The sequence below is a fragment of the Astyanax mexicanus genome, chromosome 8, assembly GCF_023375975.1.
Source record: "Astyanax mexicanus isolate ESR-SI-001 chromosome 8, AstMex3_surface, whole genome shotgun sequence".
NCBI classification, from domain to species: Eukaryota; Metazoa; Chordata; class Actinopteri; order Characiformes; family Acestrorhamphidae; genus Astyanax; species Astyanax mexicanus.
In genome coordinates this window covers 31,373,861-31,390,558 of record NC_064415.1, presented here as the reverse complement: position 1 = coordinate 31,390,558, position 16,698 = coordinate 31,373,861, and the positions used below count along the sequence as shown (strand labels likewise).

Here is a 16,698-nt window from a genome sequence, read left to right as displayed (position 1 = left end):
AAACATTCATGAACAGTGACTAGCTCTCACCAGGAGATATTAACAGGCTTTAAAAATGGAGACTTCAAAATACATCTCTCTCACTGATGTATTAACATTCTTTAAAATGGTGAGTTTTTAGTAAACAGCTAGATCTCACTGTGACGTATTTACAAGCTTAAAATTGTGGATTTGTTGTTTACTTGTAGCTCTCACAGTGTAGTATTATGTATAAAAAATGTGTATTTTAATATACCTCTAGCTCTAACTAAATGTTTTTTAAATGTGACTTTTATATTTGCCCTTATGTCTTGTTTTTGCAGATATGTATAGAGAAGAATTGGTGCCAATTGAAAAGTAAACACTATCGTGGAAAAATGATGCATTGCTTTTCCTTCACCAACATGTGCCAAGGAGAAATGCAAAATCACTATTTCATTACATGGCACTTGATCTACACAAGAACAATGCCAAACAATGAATTTGTGGCAAAATTGCACACATACCTCCTTAAAATGCAGTTAGCTCAAGTGCATTGTTTTCCACTGTGCAAAATGCACAGGATTGCATTTCGTCTAGGAGGGCGAAAATCTAAATCAATAGTGGATTCTGATTGGACATTGATTACATTTTATTGCGGTATGAATTCCAGGCTGCTCCTACACAAAATGCAATCTGTGCACTGTGATTTGCTTTTGAACATTTGCAGCACCACACAGTGGAATACAATCCCGTTGAGCTAACTGCATTTTAAGGAGGTTCATGTGCACATCTGACACCAATTCAGCGTTTGGTTTTGAAAATGCTAATTCTTGGCTGTTATTTTTTAATAAAGATATTATGTGCAGTGAAATGTAATGTAATGGTGCTTTTGCAATTCATTTTGCACATATTCTGCATGTTAGTGTGGAAAAGCAATGGATTTTGTGGATTGCATTTACATTTTTCCACAGTAGTGCACTAATTTCTCTGCATATATATGCCTCCCTCACTAAAAGATATTTACTGACTTTTACATAATAAACAAAAAACATAGCCAGTGATCATATTTTATATACATTAATAACAGGTGATCTATTTGTCTGTTATTTCAACACTCAACCCTTTCTCACAATGGCCAGTTTCTGGCTAGGGAACCAATGCACTGTCTTCACAAACTTAGAAGTATAAGTCAAAATAAAACCCATTTTAGTATTTTAATAAAAAACATAAATGAATATTTTTACCAGAAGGAAAAATGGTTGATATATGGTTATTCATTAGAAGGGCTCATATCATTTGGTGTGCCTTGTAGAACATGGTAGTCTGTACTGTTTCGGACCTCGATATTTCTCGATGTGTGTTTACTTATGGAGAACATAACATGAATTGACTTAAAAACAGTAATATTTTGTTCTATAATTTATTTAAAGATAATAAAAACACTTGTACACTCCTATTTCAATGTCTATTTTTCTTTAAAAACTTCTCTTTGTTTGAAGCTGCAATTCTCATTTCAGTGGCACAAAACAAACAATCTTAAAAGTAACAATCCTTTTTAAAATCTTTTATCGCAATTATTTCCAAGACCCAAAAAAGTTATAGCTGATTTATGTTTGTTGGCATTTGACCAATCACACGTATAGAATGGTCACAACACACAGAAACAAAACAAAAAAAGCACCAAACTTAAGACGAACATTGATCATTTTTATTATATATATATTTATAATATGTACAGAAAGAAGAAGAAAAAAAACATGATCAAACAGAGCTATGAAAGAGAGCACCAGAGTGAGCAAGCAGAGGAGGAGGGGAAGAACTACCGGCCTGGTGCTCGCTATAAATCATCGCCCATGCCTTCTTCCTGCCTTATCCAAAGCAACACAGAGATGTGCAAAAATGACGTAGAGAGAGAGAAAACAAAAAGGTAAAAAGTAAAAGCGAAACAAGGCAAAAAAAAAAAAAAAATGCACGCTGTAAGGTTCCATCACATTCAAAAGTAGCCCCCCCCCATCTTCTATTCATCTCCCACCCATCTACAATAATATTGCCCCTAGCCCCGCATCCGTTAAATCAGACACACAGCATCACAACATAATAGTTCAATTCATAGATTAAAATCAGTAGAAGAGCAGAAGCCTCTTGGAAAAATGAAAGCGCACTCAGAAAGTGTCCAAAACAGGATGCTCTCGGTTTTAGTGTGAGTGTGAGATGGTGTGCAGGTCTGAAGCGAGACTGTTCTCGAACTACCGTTTCCTTTTTGCAGACTAGACCTGAAACCCTGATCAAAACAGCCTGTTTTCGAGATAGACGGAATGTTACTACACACAGTAACCCCCACCATACCCAGCACAACCCCACCAAGCTGCTACTGCTCCCTCCAAACAAATCTCTTAACTGTTAATAATGTCAGACGTCTCCCAAAATCAAACCAAACCGAAACGAAACAGACAGTTATTCTCTGAGGTTAAAGTTAGCTCTGGCTGAAGTGGTGTTAAAAACTAGTCTCTTGTATTAAATGTCTCATTTATTAGTTAGTAATCTAACGTTACAATACGACAGACATCGGTGCAACTACCTAACTCAGACAGAACACTTTTCAAACAGTGAATTCTACAAATGTTATCTATGCTCTTAGTCTAGATCCACACCCTATATATTTAAACTGATACAACCGAAACACTGTCTTCAGTCCACCAGGGGAGCAGTAGGACTTTGTCTGAGGTCACATATCCGCTGAAGGATTCTCTGCTGAAGTTAAAACCACATTCATTCAGCAAAAGAGCAGAGCTCTGAGATCCTCTAGAGTTTGAACCACATGGAAAAGGGGCAGAGGGGCTTTATTAAGCTGATCTCCATGAACTACACAAGACCCTCTTACCACCAAAGGCAACAGTCAGTCGTTTTTGATTTTTCTTTTTCTTTTACTGGTCCGAGGTCCTCATAAGACCAGTGTTAGTCAAGTTAGAAAGAAAAGAAAGGTCCTGTGGATTTCCGAAAAATTAGTTTCAGGTCTGAAAAGAAAAGAAAAAAAAAAGGTTGGACCTGTCTGTCAGTGTTGGGTTTTTCTTTCCAAAGGATATGGGAGGTCATATCCGGTCTCTCCACCTAGACCAGTCAGTCCCAACATCCCCTCACATCACTCGCACACAAGCAGCAAACTAATCCAGATCCATAATTCAACCACATCTTTAAAGGGAACGTTGTAACATCCCTCCACACATCTAGTCTATACTATGATGTAAAAGTCAAGATTTTTCAGCTGTACGATGAAAAGACTGTCCCCAAAATGTAAAAAATTAAACAAACCCAACTCTCATCCAAAAGCTGTCAAAAGCACATTTTAGATTTTATACAATGAGGAAACCCAAAGGCTACAGTATAATATTGACAAAACTAGACAGCATGAGGTGAGAGGTCTACACTGAGTGAGGACCTGAAGCTCCAAGGCAATGTTCAGACTGTCATCCCAAATTGCATCCAGACTGCTAGATTTTTCTTTGATAGTCTGAAAAGCCAAAACTCCATAAAATAAAATCCAAATGGGAAGGAAACCACATTTGTTGGAGGTTTAAAATGCATTTATCATCAGATTTTAATGCGTGTTTATGTTACTTGCAATGCAACAAAATCTCATCAACATCCTGAGTGACAGAAGTGTGATACCTAGGTCCTTAGTAGAGCAAGCCATGCAGATAAGTTTGTGATATCCCGACAGGCAAATCCCATTCGATCACTTGCAAATAACAGTGCGGACAGTCAACAAATATCAACAGATCTGATACAAGAAACAAATCAGATTTGGCTGCATATAGTCTGAAAATAGCCTTAAAAACACTACAATGTGAGACAAACAAGCCCAGAATTTACATGCCTGCAACCATTGCCTTCCTGCACTAACCTTAACTTTACATTTTGAGATAATGAGGTTCTCCGTTCCAGTTTGGACATTTGGATGTTCAGACACAATATCATTTACCCTGCTGCTGAACGTGCTGGATATATAAAAAGAGGGGGGAGGGGCTAAATGAGGTAATGGAGGGAACAGTAGCTTTAACCAACCAACCCAAACCCAAGCCCTCACAAAGGAGATTCAAAACAAACGAAAGGGTTTTCTGTCCCCTCCCCACCAAACGCCTTCATTTGACAGCAGTGACCAGTTAGCCTTTGTACAAGCAATCATTAATTAGAAAACAAATTCTACTGAAGGAAAAAAAATCCTAAAATCACTAATAATAATAATAATAATAATAATAATAATAATAAGGTTGTATGAAATAGAATATTGCCATTCCCAATATCTTTTATGCTCTCCATTCAGAATGTGATCTGCAAAAGCCTCAGCATCTGCAAGAGACTCTGCATCCATGCCCTTCCTCACTGTACAACAAAGAGAAAAAAACTAACAAAAAAAACCATCCTACAACAGTGTGAGTGTTTGCATGACAGATGTTGAGTATGCAAGACTGGGGAGAACAGAATGCTGACCTCATGACAAACCGGATTTTTCATGCAACCTTTCCTCTTTCCTTACAACGCTCCATTCTGCTGCCCAGTGTACGAATAACAGCACGTCACCCAAAAGGCAATTCATTTTCTCTATTCTGCATTTTCACAGGACATGTGACTTCCTAAAGACTGGACAAGTGCTGCTGCACCCTGGCCATTGAGGGGGAGGAGCAGGGGAGAGTTAGGGTTTGTGAATGGAGATCAAGTGTGGGTGAGGGTAAGATAGAAAAGGGTAAAGGTTGGGTTAAGATGGGACAGGTTTGGAGAGAGAGTGATAGAGAAAGAGAGAGAGAGAAAGAGAGGGGAGAGAGAGAGAGAGATACAGACAGGGTGCAACTCTAGGAGTATAAAACCAAGGAGAGGACTGGGACCTCACAAAAGGAAGCTACTAAACTTCTTGCCGGGAAGCCAAAAGAAAGCTAAAACTCAAGCTCTGGCTCCAAATGCAGTGGTTACTCCCGTAAGAATGTTAGAACGTCTTCACCTTGCTCCTAGATGTGTGCAAGTGTGTGTGTGTGGTGTGGGTTTGTGGGAGTATATGTGGGTGTGTGTGTGTGTGTGTATGCTTGTGGGTGTGTGTGTTTGTAAGTGTGCGCACGCGTGCGGATGGGAGGCAAAGGCTCTTCAACAGCAACCGCCACCAGACTGCCGAACTGGAGTGCTGTCGATCTTCAGGTTGGGCTTGTCGCCTCCGGTCGTGGCTCCAGGACCCATGCGCTTCTTGATCTCAGCTGCCATGGTCATGAAGGCCTGCTCCACGTTGGTGGCGTTCTTCGCACTCGTCTCAAGGAAAGGGATGGCAAGAGAGTCAGCAAATTCCTGCAACAACAAAGTGACAGATTTACATTTTTATAGGATCATCGAGTATTAAGAAAATGTGAGGTTCAAGCAGACATCAGTAGAGCTAAACATAGTATTTTCTAACTAGAACTGTGCCCTTGGTGTAGTTTCACACATTTCGTTCTCATTTCCTACTGACTGCCCCCTTAAGTCCTTACGTTTGGTGGCTTAAATATTTTTTTATTGTTGGTAATTACTATTATTTCATTTGAATGTGACAAACATAAAAAGCAATATTTAATTTAAAGCTATAACAAAAAGGTGTGTGGAAGTTTCACAAAAAAAAAACACTTTTCTAATTCTGTACATTAATTAAATCATTTCACACATTAATAACATGTAAACGACAATAGCTTGCACATTCTAAACGCAGTGGTTTAAAAGGAACTTGGCTTTGCTGATGACTGATTATGACATGTTTATGCAGAAATCAAGTATCAAATCTTTTTCCAATTTTATGCTGCATTTATAGGGCCCCATCCACACATATCAGGATATTCATAAATATTGAGGGCCATTTGGTGTCACTGAAACACGCTTTATGAAAGTGCTGACATCACAACACACGTTTCTGGCTGAATTTCAAATACCTCCCTACGTCATAAGACTCCACACAGCACCAGATTTCAGAATACATGTAAATACTATTCTATTACCAATATTACTGCATCTCAAAAAAAATGAATATCACTGACAAGTTACTTTATTTCAGTATTTCAGTTTCAAATGTGAAATGCATATATTATATAGATCTATTACACACAGAGTGATCTATTTTAAGTGTTTATTTATTTTATAGTTGATTATGAAAAACCAGAAATCAGAGTCTCAGAAAATGTTATTATATTAGACCAATTAATACTTTTGGCAGTGTGGGCAGTGTGCCAAGTCCTGCTGGAAAATAAAATCTGCATCTCCACAAAAGTTGACAGCAGAGGAAAGCATGAAGTGCTGTAAGATTTTCTTGGAAAACACTGCATTTACTTTGGACTTGATAAAACACAGTGGACCATTTCATTTGGAAATCAAGAGACCAGAGTCTGGATGAAGAGTGGAGAGAGACACAGTCCAAACTGCTTGAGGTCTAGTGTGAAGTTTTCAAAATGAGTGATGATTTGGAGAGACATGTCATCTGCTAGTGTTGCTCCACTGTGTTCTATTAAGTCTAAAGTCACACAGTGTTTTCCTGGGAATTCTTACAGCACTTCATGCTTTTCTCTGCTGACAACTTTTAAATAGATATGAATTTCATGTGTGGGTTTATATGTGTGTTATGAGTGTGTTCAAGGCAATCTTCAGCATGGCGACAAAGTTAAAAGGAAAATGAAGCGGAGGAATTTTCTTAATGTGTAGCATGAATTGAATAGATCAACTCATCAAAGCTTTTTGACGTCAACCTTATTTATGTATTTTAATTGATCCAACATTTATTAAGATCAATAAACGTAGCTCCAAACCTTAGCTGTTGTGTAGTCCACAACTTTCTTGGTGGTAAGGTCACACTTGTTCCCAACGAGTAGCTTGTTGACATTCTCACTGGCATAACGATCAATCTCCTGCAGCCACTGCTTTACATTGTTATAGGACTCCTGCAGAGAGAGTAAATGAGTGTTAAGACTGCACCACCACACAACACGCTGTGATCCAAGCACCAGAGGACAATATTAATGCCTTAATGATTGGCCAAAAAAAAAAAAAAAAAACATGATCTAAATTGGAACTCTCAGGATAGAGAAGACACACCAAGACATCAATTTGTCTTAATGTAAAGGCACAGCACCTTTTGGCTCAATGTTCTAGGAGTTACGGTGTCATTTGTCACTATAAAGCATACAGCAGAGAGAGATTATATATTCTATAAAAGCTGCAGAAATGTGACTCTTTTGAGGAAAATGGCAAACCAGCATAAGACCAGCAAGAAAGCTTTAACAACAATAAACGGCATAAAATATATGTATCAAATTATCACAGTCAGGAAGAGAAAAATAATTTTCTGAGTCACCCCAATCTGTGGTTTATTAATCAATTTACTGTTTAAAAGTTTATTTACACCTGTAGTTTATTTCTATGGTCCAGATCAGTTGAGTTGAGCAAGAAAGTAAAAATTCTGTATTCCAGTGTGTATACCGGTGCAGTGTGAAGCTGCTTTAACACAGAATACTGAAAGTTTGCCGCTGTGTTTTAAACACTGTTTTCAATGGGACGTAGAGCACAGCTGTACACGTAGTAAACTGACTCGCACAGCTGCGAGTAGTGAACACAGCACAGACTGCATGTAAACAGCATGAAGCTGTATACATGAAGCAAATAGTGCAGGTTTGCAAATGCCCTTAACACAACCCTACAGGGTCTACAGGGTTTTAACTAGGCTTGTCACAACAACCATTTTGTTTGGACAACATATTGCACCAGTATTAATTGCAGCAAACAATTATTATTGTCATTTTATGAGCATTTTATGTCACTGATGTAATCTGAATATTACAGCATAACACCACGTTTACATCATTTTAAAGTGCCATTAAATTTTATTTTCTTGAATATTCTGGCAGTGGTATTTAAAATGTGTATTCCTATAATAAATAAATTGAAACCACTGCTTTAAGAAGTCACCATACTGTCTCTTTCACATTAATGGACATTCCTTACTTAGAAAAACATAATGTGCAGCATTAAGCCATGTCCATATATCGTACAATTATATGATTCCTGATCTCAATATTCATTCTCAATTTCCAAAAATTAACACTTGCTTTGGGGTGGAGTGGGCTGTTTAAATAAAAACAAACAGTGAATTTATGTATATTTTCTGGGGCATTCTGAGACGAACATACAGAGGAAACTGCACATGAATTATTTAATACACAGAGTTCAACAACTACACACGCATAGGTCATGCCTAAAAGCAGTACTTTGCCTATAAATATGTAGTTACTTGTTGAAGACCTGATGCTGAGCCTGCCAGATCAAGGTCAAAAGGTCAATGTGTACAACATTATCTTCTGAGATATATTTATTTATTCTACAGAGAGAACACTCAGAGAAGACCGTGTTGTACTGGTTTCATGAAGGCGCATGCTGCTCCAATCCCCTTGACCATGACTTGCAATGTAATTTGTAGATTGTGGCTCATCTCCCACAGCATTTTGACATTTTACTGAAATCAGAAATCAGAACAGGTTGTACACTCAGTTCAGATGTAACCTAAATGGAGATGGCTTTGGTTGTTTGGTTGTCTCCTTTTTTTAAAAGACATACTAATATACTTTTTGTAGACATGTTTACACTACACTGTCCTGTTTTGCCTATCATTTGAAATTACTGAAGCAAGAAATTCAAATATGCAAAAATAAAGGCAGCTTGAGAGGCGTAGTGCTCTATTCACATTTCAGTAATGTTATCTTAGTTCTGGCAGGCCCATAAAAATTCAATACTACATCTGTGGGCTGGCTAAACACTGATCATGAACTGCTGCAGTGCTGTGTTTTGGATGGGGGATGAGATGGTATTCAGCACACCCACCTATTTCCACCTATTTCCAAATGTAAATAGTCATCAAATCTATACAATCCATGTAAATTGTAAGTTTCCAAGCACAGAACTGTTTCCCTAACATCTTAAGCATTAGTAGGGTTGCTAAATATTTATTCCACCTATAAGATCGGAAATGAACCAGAGACGTTCCTAGTTCTCTTTAAATGTTAGACCAATTTTAAAAAATACCCCTTGTAGCTCATTCTGGATCAAACAGTACATAATTCACATTAAATAAAAGGTGAAAGACAGCCAGCAATAAATTTAGTACAGCACGCACCACTTTACATTTTTATGAAACATAATTTAATTCAGAGATCTCAGTTCTCAGTGTCTGCCTCATTACATCTGGATCAAACTGAGAATGTGAATATTTTATAAAGCCTCACCTGATCTGTGACATCATAGACCACAATGATGCCGTGGGCTCCCCTGTAGTAACTGGAGGTGATGGTGCGAAACCTCTCTTGTCCAGCAGTATCCCACTGTGAAAGGGCACAGTGTAAAAATATAAAACACTGCTCATAAAATTGCATTTGATTCATTCACACCTCATTCACACCTCAGATACACCTTAGCTTGATCAGCATACACACACAAAAAAATGAGACTACATCAACTGCTGAGTTGAAAGAATTAAGCTTTTTCATGTTTTAGTCCCAGAGACTAGCAGAGACATCTGCAGACAAAGCCTTAAATAATCAGCAAAGCGCACACAGCCTGAAATTAGCTAGAACTACACCTACATACTTTTAAGCTGGACAGTAAGGCTGTATAAAAACAAATTAATGATGCATGAAAAGACCACAATCATATCAGCCTTGGCAGATGTTTCAGTTTGACTGATGTGTTTTTACGTTACACTGCACAAGAATATTTAGGTTTTAATATGTCTAAATTTCATTTAAGTTACTTTGTGTGTAACCAGATATATATCATTTTATCTGAAATGCTAAATTAAGTGGAAATAATCGAAAAATTGTTTCATAAAAAAATGTGTCAGTGTGTGTCATAGTAGATATGTACAAGAAATCCTGCACATTGGGATTAGCCCTCAATTCTCAAATTGATGCATGCTGAAATCAAACCAAACAAATCCAAATATATAAGTGTTTCACTCACAATCTGAAGTTTAATAGTCTTGCCATCCAGTTCAATAGTGCGGATCTTGAAGTCCACCCCTATGGTGCTGATGTAGCTCTCTGTGTACGTGTCATCCTAAAAAAAAACAAAAAAAAAACATGCACAATGAAAAGCAGTTATATTACATATTACAATGAAGGGTTCACAACCTTAGCATGCATTTAGTTAAAGGTAACTAAAAATAAAAAAAAATAACCAGCAAGATGAAGGAGGCACATATTTAAACAATAAGGATGAATATCACATTATTAGCTAAAGCTTATTTAGCACAATGTTAAATACGGACTCTGCATTCAATCTGTCTGTATTTGTATTTGTCCATGTTATCTGGAAGCTTACAGATAAGGAAAAAACAAAATTATACAAATGGAAATTGTGGGAGTAATAGAGCTAACAGCAAAACACGACATGCCATAAACTCATTTATAACAGTTTGTGACATCACCAGATTTGATCAAACTTTGTAATCCAAATGGATTTATGCCAGTGCAAAAGAACGCATTTAAGCATAGGCGCAGTGACTGACAACACTTCAAAGGACATTTAGCTAGAGGTGGGCCGATCAGTGTTTTTGGGGGACGGTTTCGATCGCCTGTAGTCGTTCAGCTTAATCAGCTGATCATAGATATCGTTGGGCTGGGCCAAATGCCACAATAAAGGCCACAAAGAACCAGGCAAACTTAGTACAGCTCTGCCTAATTATAGTCTCTCTCTTAGTAAATATTTGGAATCTTAGCCAACTGTACATAAACAGCACTTTACTCACCAAAATTGATTTCAGAAGAGATGTGTTTTAATAGTTTTATATTTTAAATTATGGTTTTGTTTACTTAGACGCCAATAATGCAGCAACAGAAATTTCATCATCCTCCTCATCCTGCCTGTTGTCCAGTCATCTTACTGCTTAAAATAGCCTATTCTTAAACGTTAAAAATACGGACCAGCTAAAACTATCAGACTATTGCATATTTTGGCTGAAAAACGACCAACACACAGCTGATCGGTCTTTCAATCTCTACATATAGCCTTCAGTGAAAGTTAATTGATGCAGTGTTAAAGAAAACAAGCCAAAATAATTCTACAGTAACATATTTAATACTCCTGTGTGACCCAAATTGGTTCATAAAACAAAGCAAAGAATTGGGATCTTAAAATGCTCAAGAACTGTAAGAGAGTGTATAAACTTGAGAGCTAGAACTCTACAAAGGCCAATTCCAGAGCAGCAAGGCAAAAAACTTCACATACAGGAGTTAAAGTATGCACCTCATAATCAAGTCATGTGACAAAACTCTGCACTGGACTGCACAAGAGACTGAAGAGACAGGAAAAAACTTCTAGCTAAAAGCCACTAGACTTCAAACCCACTGGTCAGACCAAGTGAATATGCAAGCCATGGCTATAACATTCACAACCCAGACAGGGTTTCTTCCCCTCTCAAGCATCCTGCTTTCTAAGAAAACACTGCAGTGCATGCAAGAGCAGAGCAACTTCCTAACAACTCCCAAGCCAACATGATTTCCAGAAAACAGATCATAATCCAACACACATTTTTCACAATCTGTAGACACCAGTGCTATTAACAACATGTCAAGTTGGTGACTGAATTTATCAGCAACACACATTTGCTGGGAATCTGAAACTGAAAGTCATATGAAAGTGAAATAAGGGATATACAGGATATGGTCAGTATCTTATAATGTGAAATTGTTAATCATACATGTACTTACTGCAAATCTCAACAGAAGACATGATTTCCCCACTCCAGAGTCGCCAATGAGGAGCAGCTTGAACAGGTAGTCACTGAAAAGCAAAATAAAAGGTGATTTCAGCATCCAGCACAAATCAGAGCTTTGTAATGGGACATAAATAATGGTTATTGCAATTAATTACATGACAATTGTCATAATTTTTAAATTGGGTATATCTTCGGCACCAACAACCAAACATGTTTTGTTGTAGAAAGTGCATATTTAGTATTATTATCTGTCTTTCGTTTATGCATTTTATTTTATGCTGCATTGTAACATCTTTATAGCAGGCTTCCCTAAACTACATTCACTACCTCTAAGATTTTTTTGTAAATGTTTTGTGTAAAACAATGTGACAATAAATAATATATAGATAATATACTGTTTTTAAAATGAACTATAAATAATATTAACTTTTTGTTAAAACTATTTAGACACTGGAATATGCCTATAAAAAAATCCTAAATAAATACCTATACAATAACTATAACAATACTTACTAATCTTTTGTAATGGGCTCTCCATACAAGACAATTAGTAATAATGAGGTTAGCAAAAATGGTTGAGGTCATGGCCAAATACTGTACAATAAAACAATAAGATAGGCCTGTATTTTGTGGATGATATGTAAAAAATAATTGCTATAAGCAACATGATTATCATTTAAAGAATATTCTATGTACCAAATACAATGATAATATAATGGCAGAATTACACTCTTTTAAAATTCAATGAACCTTTAATTAATAATAGATTGTTTTTTTTCCTTCACATGTACACTCCGTGTGTCTAAAGGTGCTGTTGTTGATGCCTTAGTTGCACAACTGCCTAAAATACTGAAGAGCAGTAGTTTGTAAACAAGCATGCAAGAAAATGTGATGGACAATATGAAGGTCATCCAAAAAAGATTGAGGACCCTTCCTTTTTCTTTTTTTTTTGTCCACTAAGTCGATAATCGTAACAGGCCCACAATAACATGATTTTAATTATGGACCTACAAGACCATAAATATTGTAACAGGCCTACCAGGGGCATTCATGAACAAAGTTTGTCCTAGGATTCAGAGCATTTTTGCTTCAAGGGTGTATGTATCAAAAGATCAAAACATCCATATCCTGGTTTGCTACCACTGTACCAGACAATCCCACTGAAGTGGCAGAACCGAAGCTCAACAGTGTGTTGAACTGTTCAAGCTACTAAAATACTTCAGTTCTAGTACATATACACTAACAAAGTAAGTCATTTGGTTGAAACACTAATGCAGAACAACTTACATTTAAATCATGTTAAGGTTAGTAGTCTCGTCAAAAAGTATTGTTGCCAAATTGTTACCATTAGTCTCAGAATGGAGTTTTTATACACTAAATCACCTACACCACCTCGTTTAATAGTATAGAAACTATATAGCATTTAAACCTTCACTAACAGTAATGTTTTAAGAGTGTAAAGAGTATCAAACTGACAAAAAGGAAAAACAAAACGTGTTCTCGCTCTGATAAACAACAACACGTGTCTGGTGGCCCTGTCAGCTATGAGAAATGTTGCAATCTACTTACTACCTACCCCAGTGCCATCCTAAAACTGTGGACATGGTTTCTGCCAACGACTAACATTAGACATGTTGCATCACACGTATGTTGGAAATCAATCACATACAGAGAGTGGCAGAGCTAACAGCTTGAACATATAACGTACATATAATAATAAAGCTATAAGCAATGTCACCTTATTTTATAATACACAGTAAATGACAGCTACATCAACAGCTGTCCTAAGCAGCTATATAACTAACAAGCTAATATAGGACTGTATTAATAAGATGTCTAAAGTCGTACCAGCTAATGTTGTGTTGAGGGAAAGGAACGGGTGGCTGTGTGAACCTAGCTTGTGTGAAGGTGGTCTTTCAGGCCTTGTTAGCCTAGCTAGCTTAGCTAACGCAGCCGCGTAACAACAAATTAATTATACAGTCACTTTTAAATGGTCTGTTGGACATTTTAATGATATACTTAGCTTGTTAACGGAAATGTCTGGCCTACCATAGTATCTTTATAGCTAAAACAATACAGTAAGAAACATAACCTAGCTCAGAAGTGTTTCGTTAACGCTAGATAGTTAGCTAGTAACGTTATCTTTTTAAACCAACAATGTCACCAATTTCGGCAAAAATGGACAGATTTCTAGCTTAATGAACTCGCTAGGGTTAAAAGAAAAAGAACATTAAACATATACTAATCGTATAAAACAGGTAACGTTATCCTAACTAGGTTTGCTAACTAACCTCATATTTAGAAACCGAAAACATCGATTCAGGACACTTGACTGAGGCGTATCTTAGGTTATTCAGCAGTTAGCTAAGCTAGCGTTAGCTAGTTAGCTTACTACTCTACAGAGCAAATATTGGTTTAGCTAGCTTAGCTACTCGACAAAGAAAATAATTGTTGGTTTAGCTAACGCTAGCTAGGCTAACTACGCCAATAGATAAATACATGTTTAGCTAGATGAACAACTCTAAATAGCCACAAATAGTGGCTTAGCTAGCGTTCGGTAAGTAAGGATAGTTAGCTTAGCTACGTTACTCTACAGAGCAAATGTTGGTTTAGATAGATAGGTTAGGTAGCTAGCTTAGCTGCAGTACAGAGAAAATAAGTGTTGGTTTAGGTAACGCAAGCTTGCTAGTAAGCTAACTACGCCAATAGACAAATATAGGTTTAGCTAGATAAACAACTCGGTAAGCTAACTAGCTAAGGTAAGATAGTTAGCTTAGCCACATAGAAAACATTGGTTTAGCTAGGTTAGCTAACTTAGCTTAGCGCTTTCCACAGAACATATGTTGTTTTAGCTAGCTAGCTAAACTCACTGGCTATACTGCTATTCTCTAGAGGTAGGTTACTAGGTTAGCTAGCAGAAGTTAGACCCGTTTTTAAATGTTCTGTTCCACCTTAAATCAACATCGGTTACATTACTGCGCCTGGTCACCCTATACACGGCAGCTGCTGCTTTATTTAAGGTGGAACTGGAAAATTCCAGTACAAAGCTAACCTAGCCAGCTAGCTAACCAACCAACCAGTATCCCCGTCTATAGCTCGTATCGCTCTCAGCGCAAAGCTAACGTTAGCCTAGCCGACTGACAAAGCTCGTCCGCTCTCGACGCCGAGATTCGCTAACGAGCCAAAAGCTGCTGTTTTCGAGAGTCCAGAAGGAGAAAGGAAGCGCCGCTACTCACTATTCTGGATTCATGGTGTGAGTGAAGGCCGGGGTGTCTCTTTATTTCTTCTGGAGGGCTGACACTGCTGCTCCTTCCTCTTTTTTTCTGTGCTGTGTGGAGGAATAGAGAGAGAGGGGGAGAGAGAGAGAGACGATGATGACTCGCACGTCTGGAATCCAGAGAGGCACTGTGGCGAGTGTTTTTCTCGCGGTTTTCCTTCACTTTCCCGCCGCCGTCCTATGCGCTCCGACTCGACTGTGCTCAGTTAGACCCGCTCACTCAGCTGACATTACCCTGAGGAGGAACAGACGAAGCGATTTTTTGCTGCTTTCCTTTCTTCCTTCCTTTCTGCCCCTTGCGAGAAGTACAAGATGGCTGCGCAGGTGCGGCAGTGACATCAGATGACGTGGCGCTAGAGAGCGACTCCTCATTAAGGAAAGTTATTAGGCAACACTACTGAACCAGAACAACCACAACCACCACCCATCCCCATCTAACTTTAACATATGGTGAAATACTCCCTTCAACCATAACATTATGACCACCTCCATGCTTCTCTACCCTTTGTACCTTTTTATCAGCTCCACTGCAGACATCGTTGCAAAGTTGCAAAAAATAATTTTAGGGAGGTAACGTATATTTTATATTTTAGCCAAAACATACATTTAGCCAAAAGGTATATTATGTCACATTAACTCACCTCAGCATACCTTTTGCAATCATTTAGTCCCCCGTGGGCAATGCTTAAATCACTCTTGTAAACTGTACAGCGGGCAAGGCTTTCAGTGTTTTTTCTTTTACCAGACATGGATATACTTTAGAGTAGTCAGAGGTGAAATGAGTTTGATGGGAGCCATGATGCTCTTGAATGCATCCAGTCCAGGAGAGAGAAAAAAACACTGCCTGCCCACACTTAAAATTGATTCGCTGACTCACAGACTTTTTGCAGAGAACCGGTCAATAAGAACCCTCTCTGTTTTGCATGCGCTTTATTAATATGCACACGAGGGGAGAGCCTATTATAAGGCGCACTATCAATAAACATCTATTTTCTGCTCTATTTTCATACACAAGGTGCAGCGGCTTATGAGGCACATTTTAAGAGACAATAGTAATAAACAGGGATGTCGTGATGTTTCCCTTTCTAATTCAGCAGCTCTCACAGCTGAAGAAACTGTAATTCTAAAAAAAAAAATGTCTTTCAAAGTCAAACGAACACAGAATGTAATCTACTCAGATTTCTCTACTGAAAATGTTTATTTGGGTAGGTAAAACTTCTGTTTACCTACAGTAAGCTTATATTTCCTGTATTTTAGAGCGGTTAGCAGCAGCACTTAGCACTACACTGATGAACTCTTAAGTGCTATGGTAATCCAGGGTGCTATCAGCTAGTGGTTCATCCCACGTAGCTTGTTTTAACACAGTAAACACAGGCTACAGTCTGATATACTCACCTCTAAACAGCAAAAGAGCTAGTGATGCAGTTAGCAGGTAATGCTAATACTGCTCCAGCCTCAGTGCTAGAGAAATTTTATTAAATCTTCTTTATAACGCTGTACTTATAAGTACAGTGTACTTATAAGAGTGGCTTTACTGCTCCTTACAACAACATTAAATAATAACTAGTACAAATTGTCTCATTGTGCGGTTTCAGAGTTATGAACATTGGTTTAACTACAGATAGTCTTTGTCAAATTATTCGATTTTAGCACACGTTCCATAACTTTTGTCTCATATTTTTTGCTGTAGATCATACTA

The 16,698-nt window shown here is 37.7% G+C and overlaps 1 protein-coding gene across 1 annotated transcript; it reads right to left on the bottom strand.

Moving 5' to 3' along the window:
* Positions 1–1,647: 1,647 nt before the first annotated feature.
* On the bottom strand, positions 1,648–15,328 carry rab1ba (zRAB1B, member RAS oncogene family a). Its single transcript, XM_007255690.4, has 6 exons — positions 14,959–15,328; positions 11,715–11,787; positions 9,967–10,062; positions 9,234–9,329; positions 6,768–6,899; positions 1,648–5,289 (listed from the first exon to the last, which is right to left on the bottom strand). The coding sequence occupies exons 1-6, from the start codon at positions 14,970–14,972 to the stop codon at positions 5,095–5,097; spliced, it is 606 nt and encodes a 201-aa protein (XP_007255752.1). The 5' UTR covers positions 14,973–15,328; the 3' UTR covers positions 1,648–5,094.
* Positions 15,329–16,698: the final 1,370 nt, after the last annotated feature.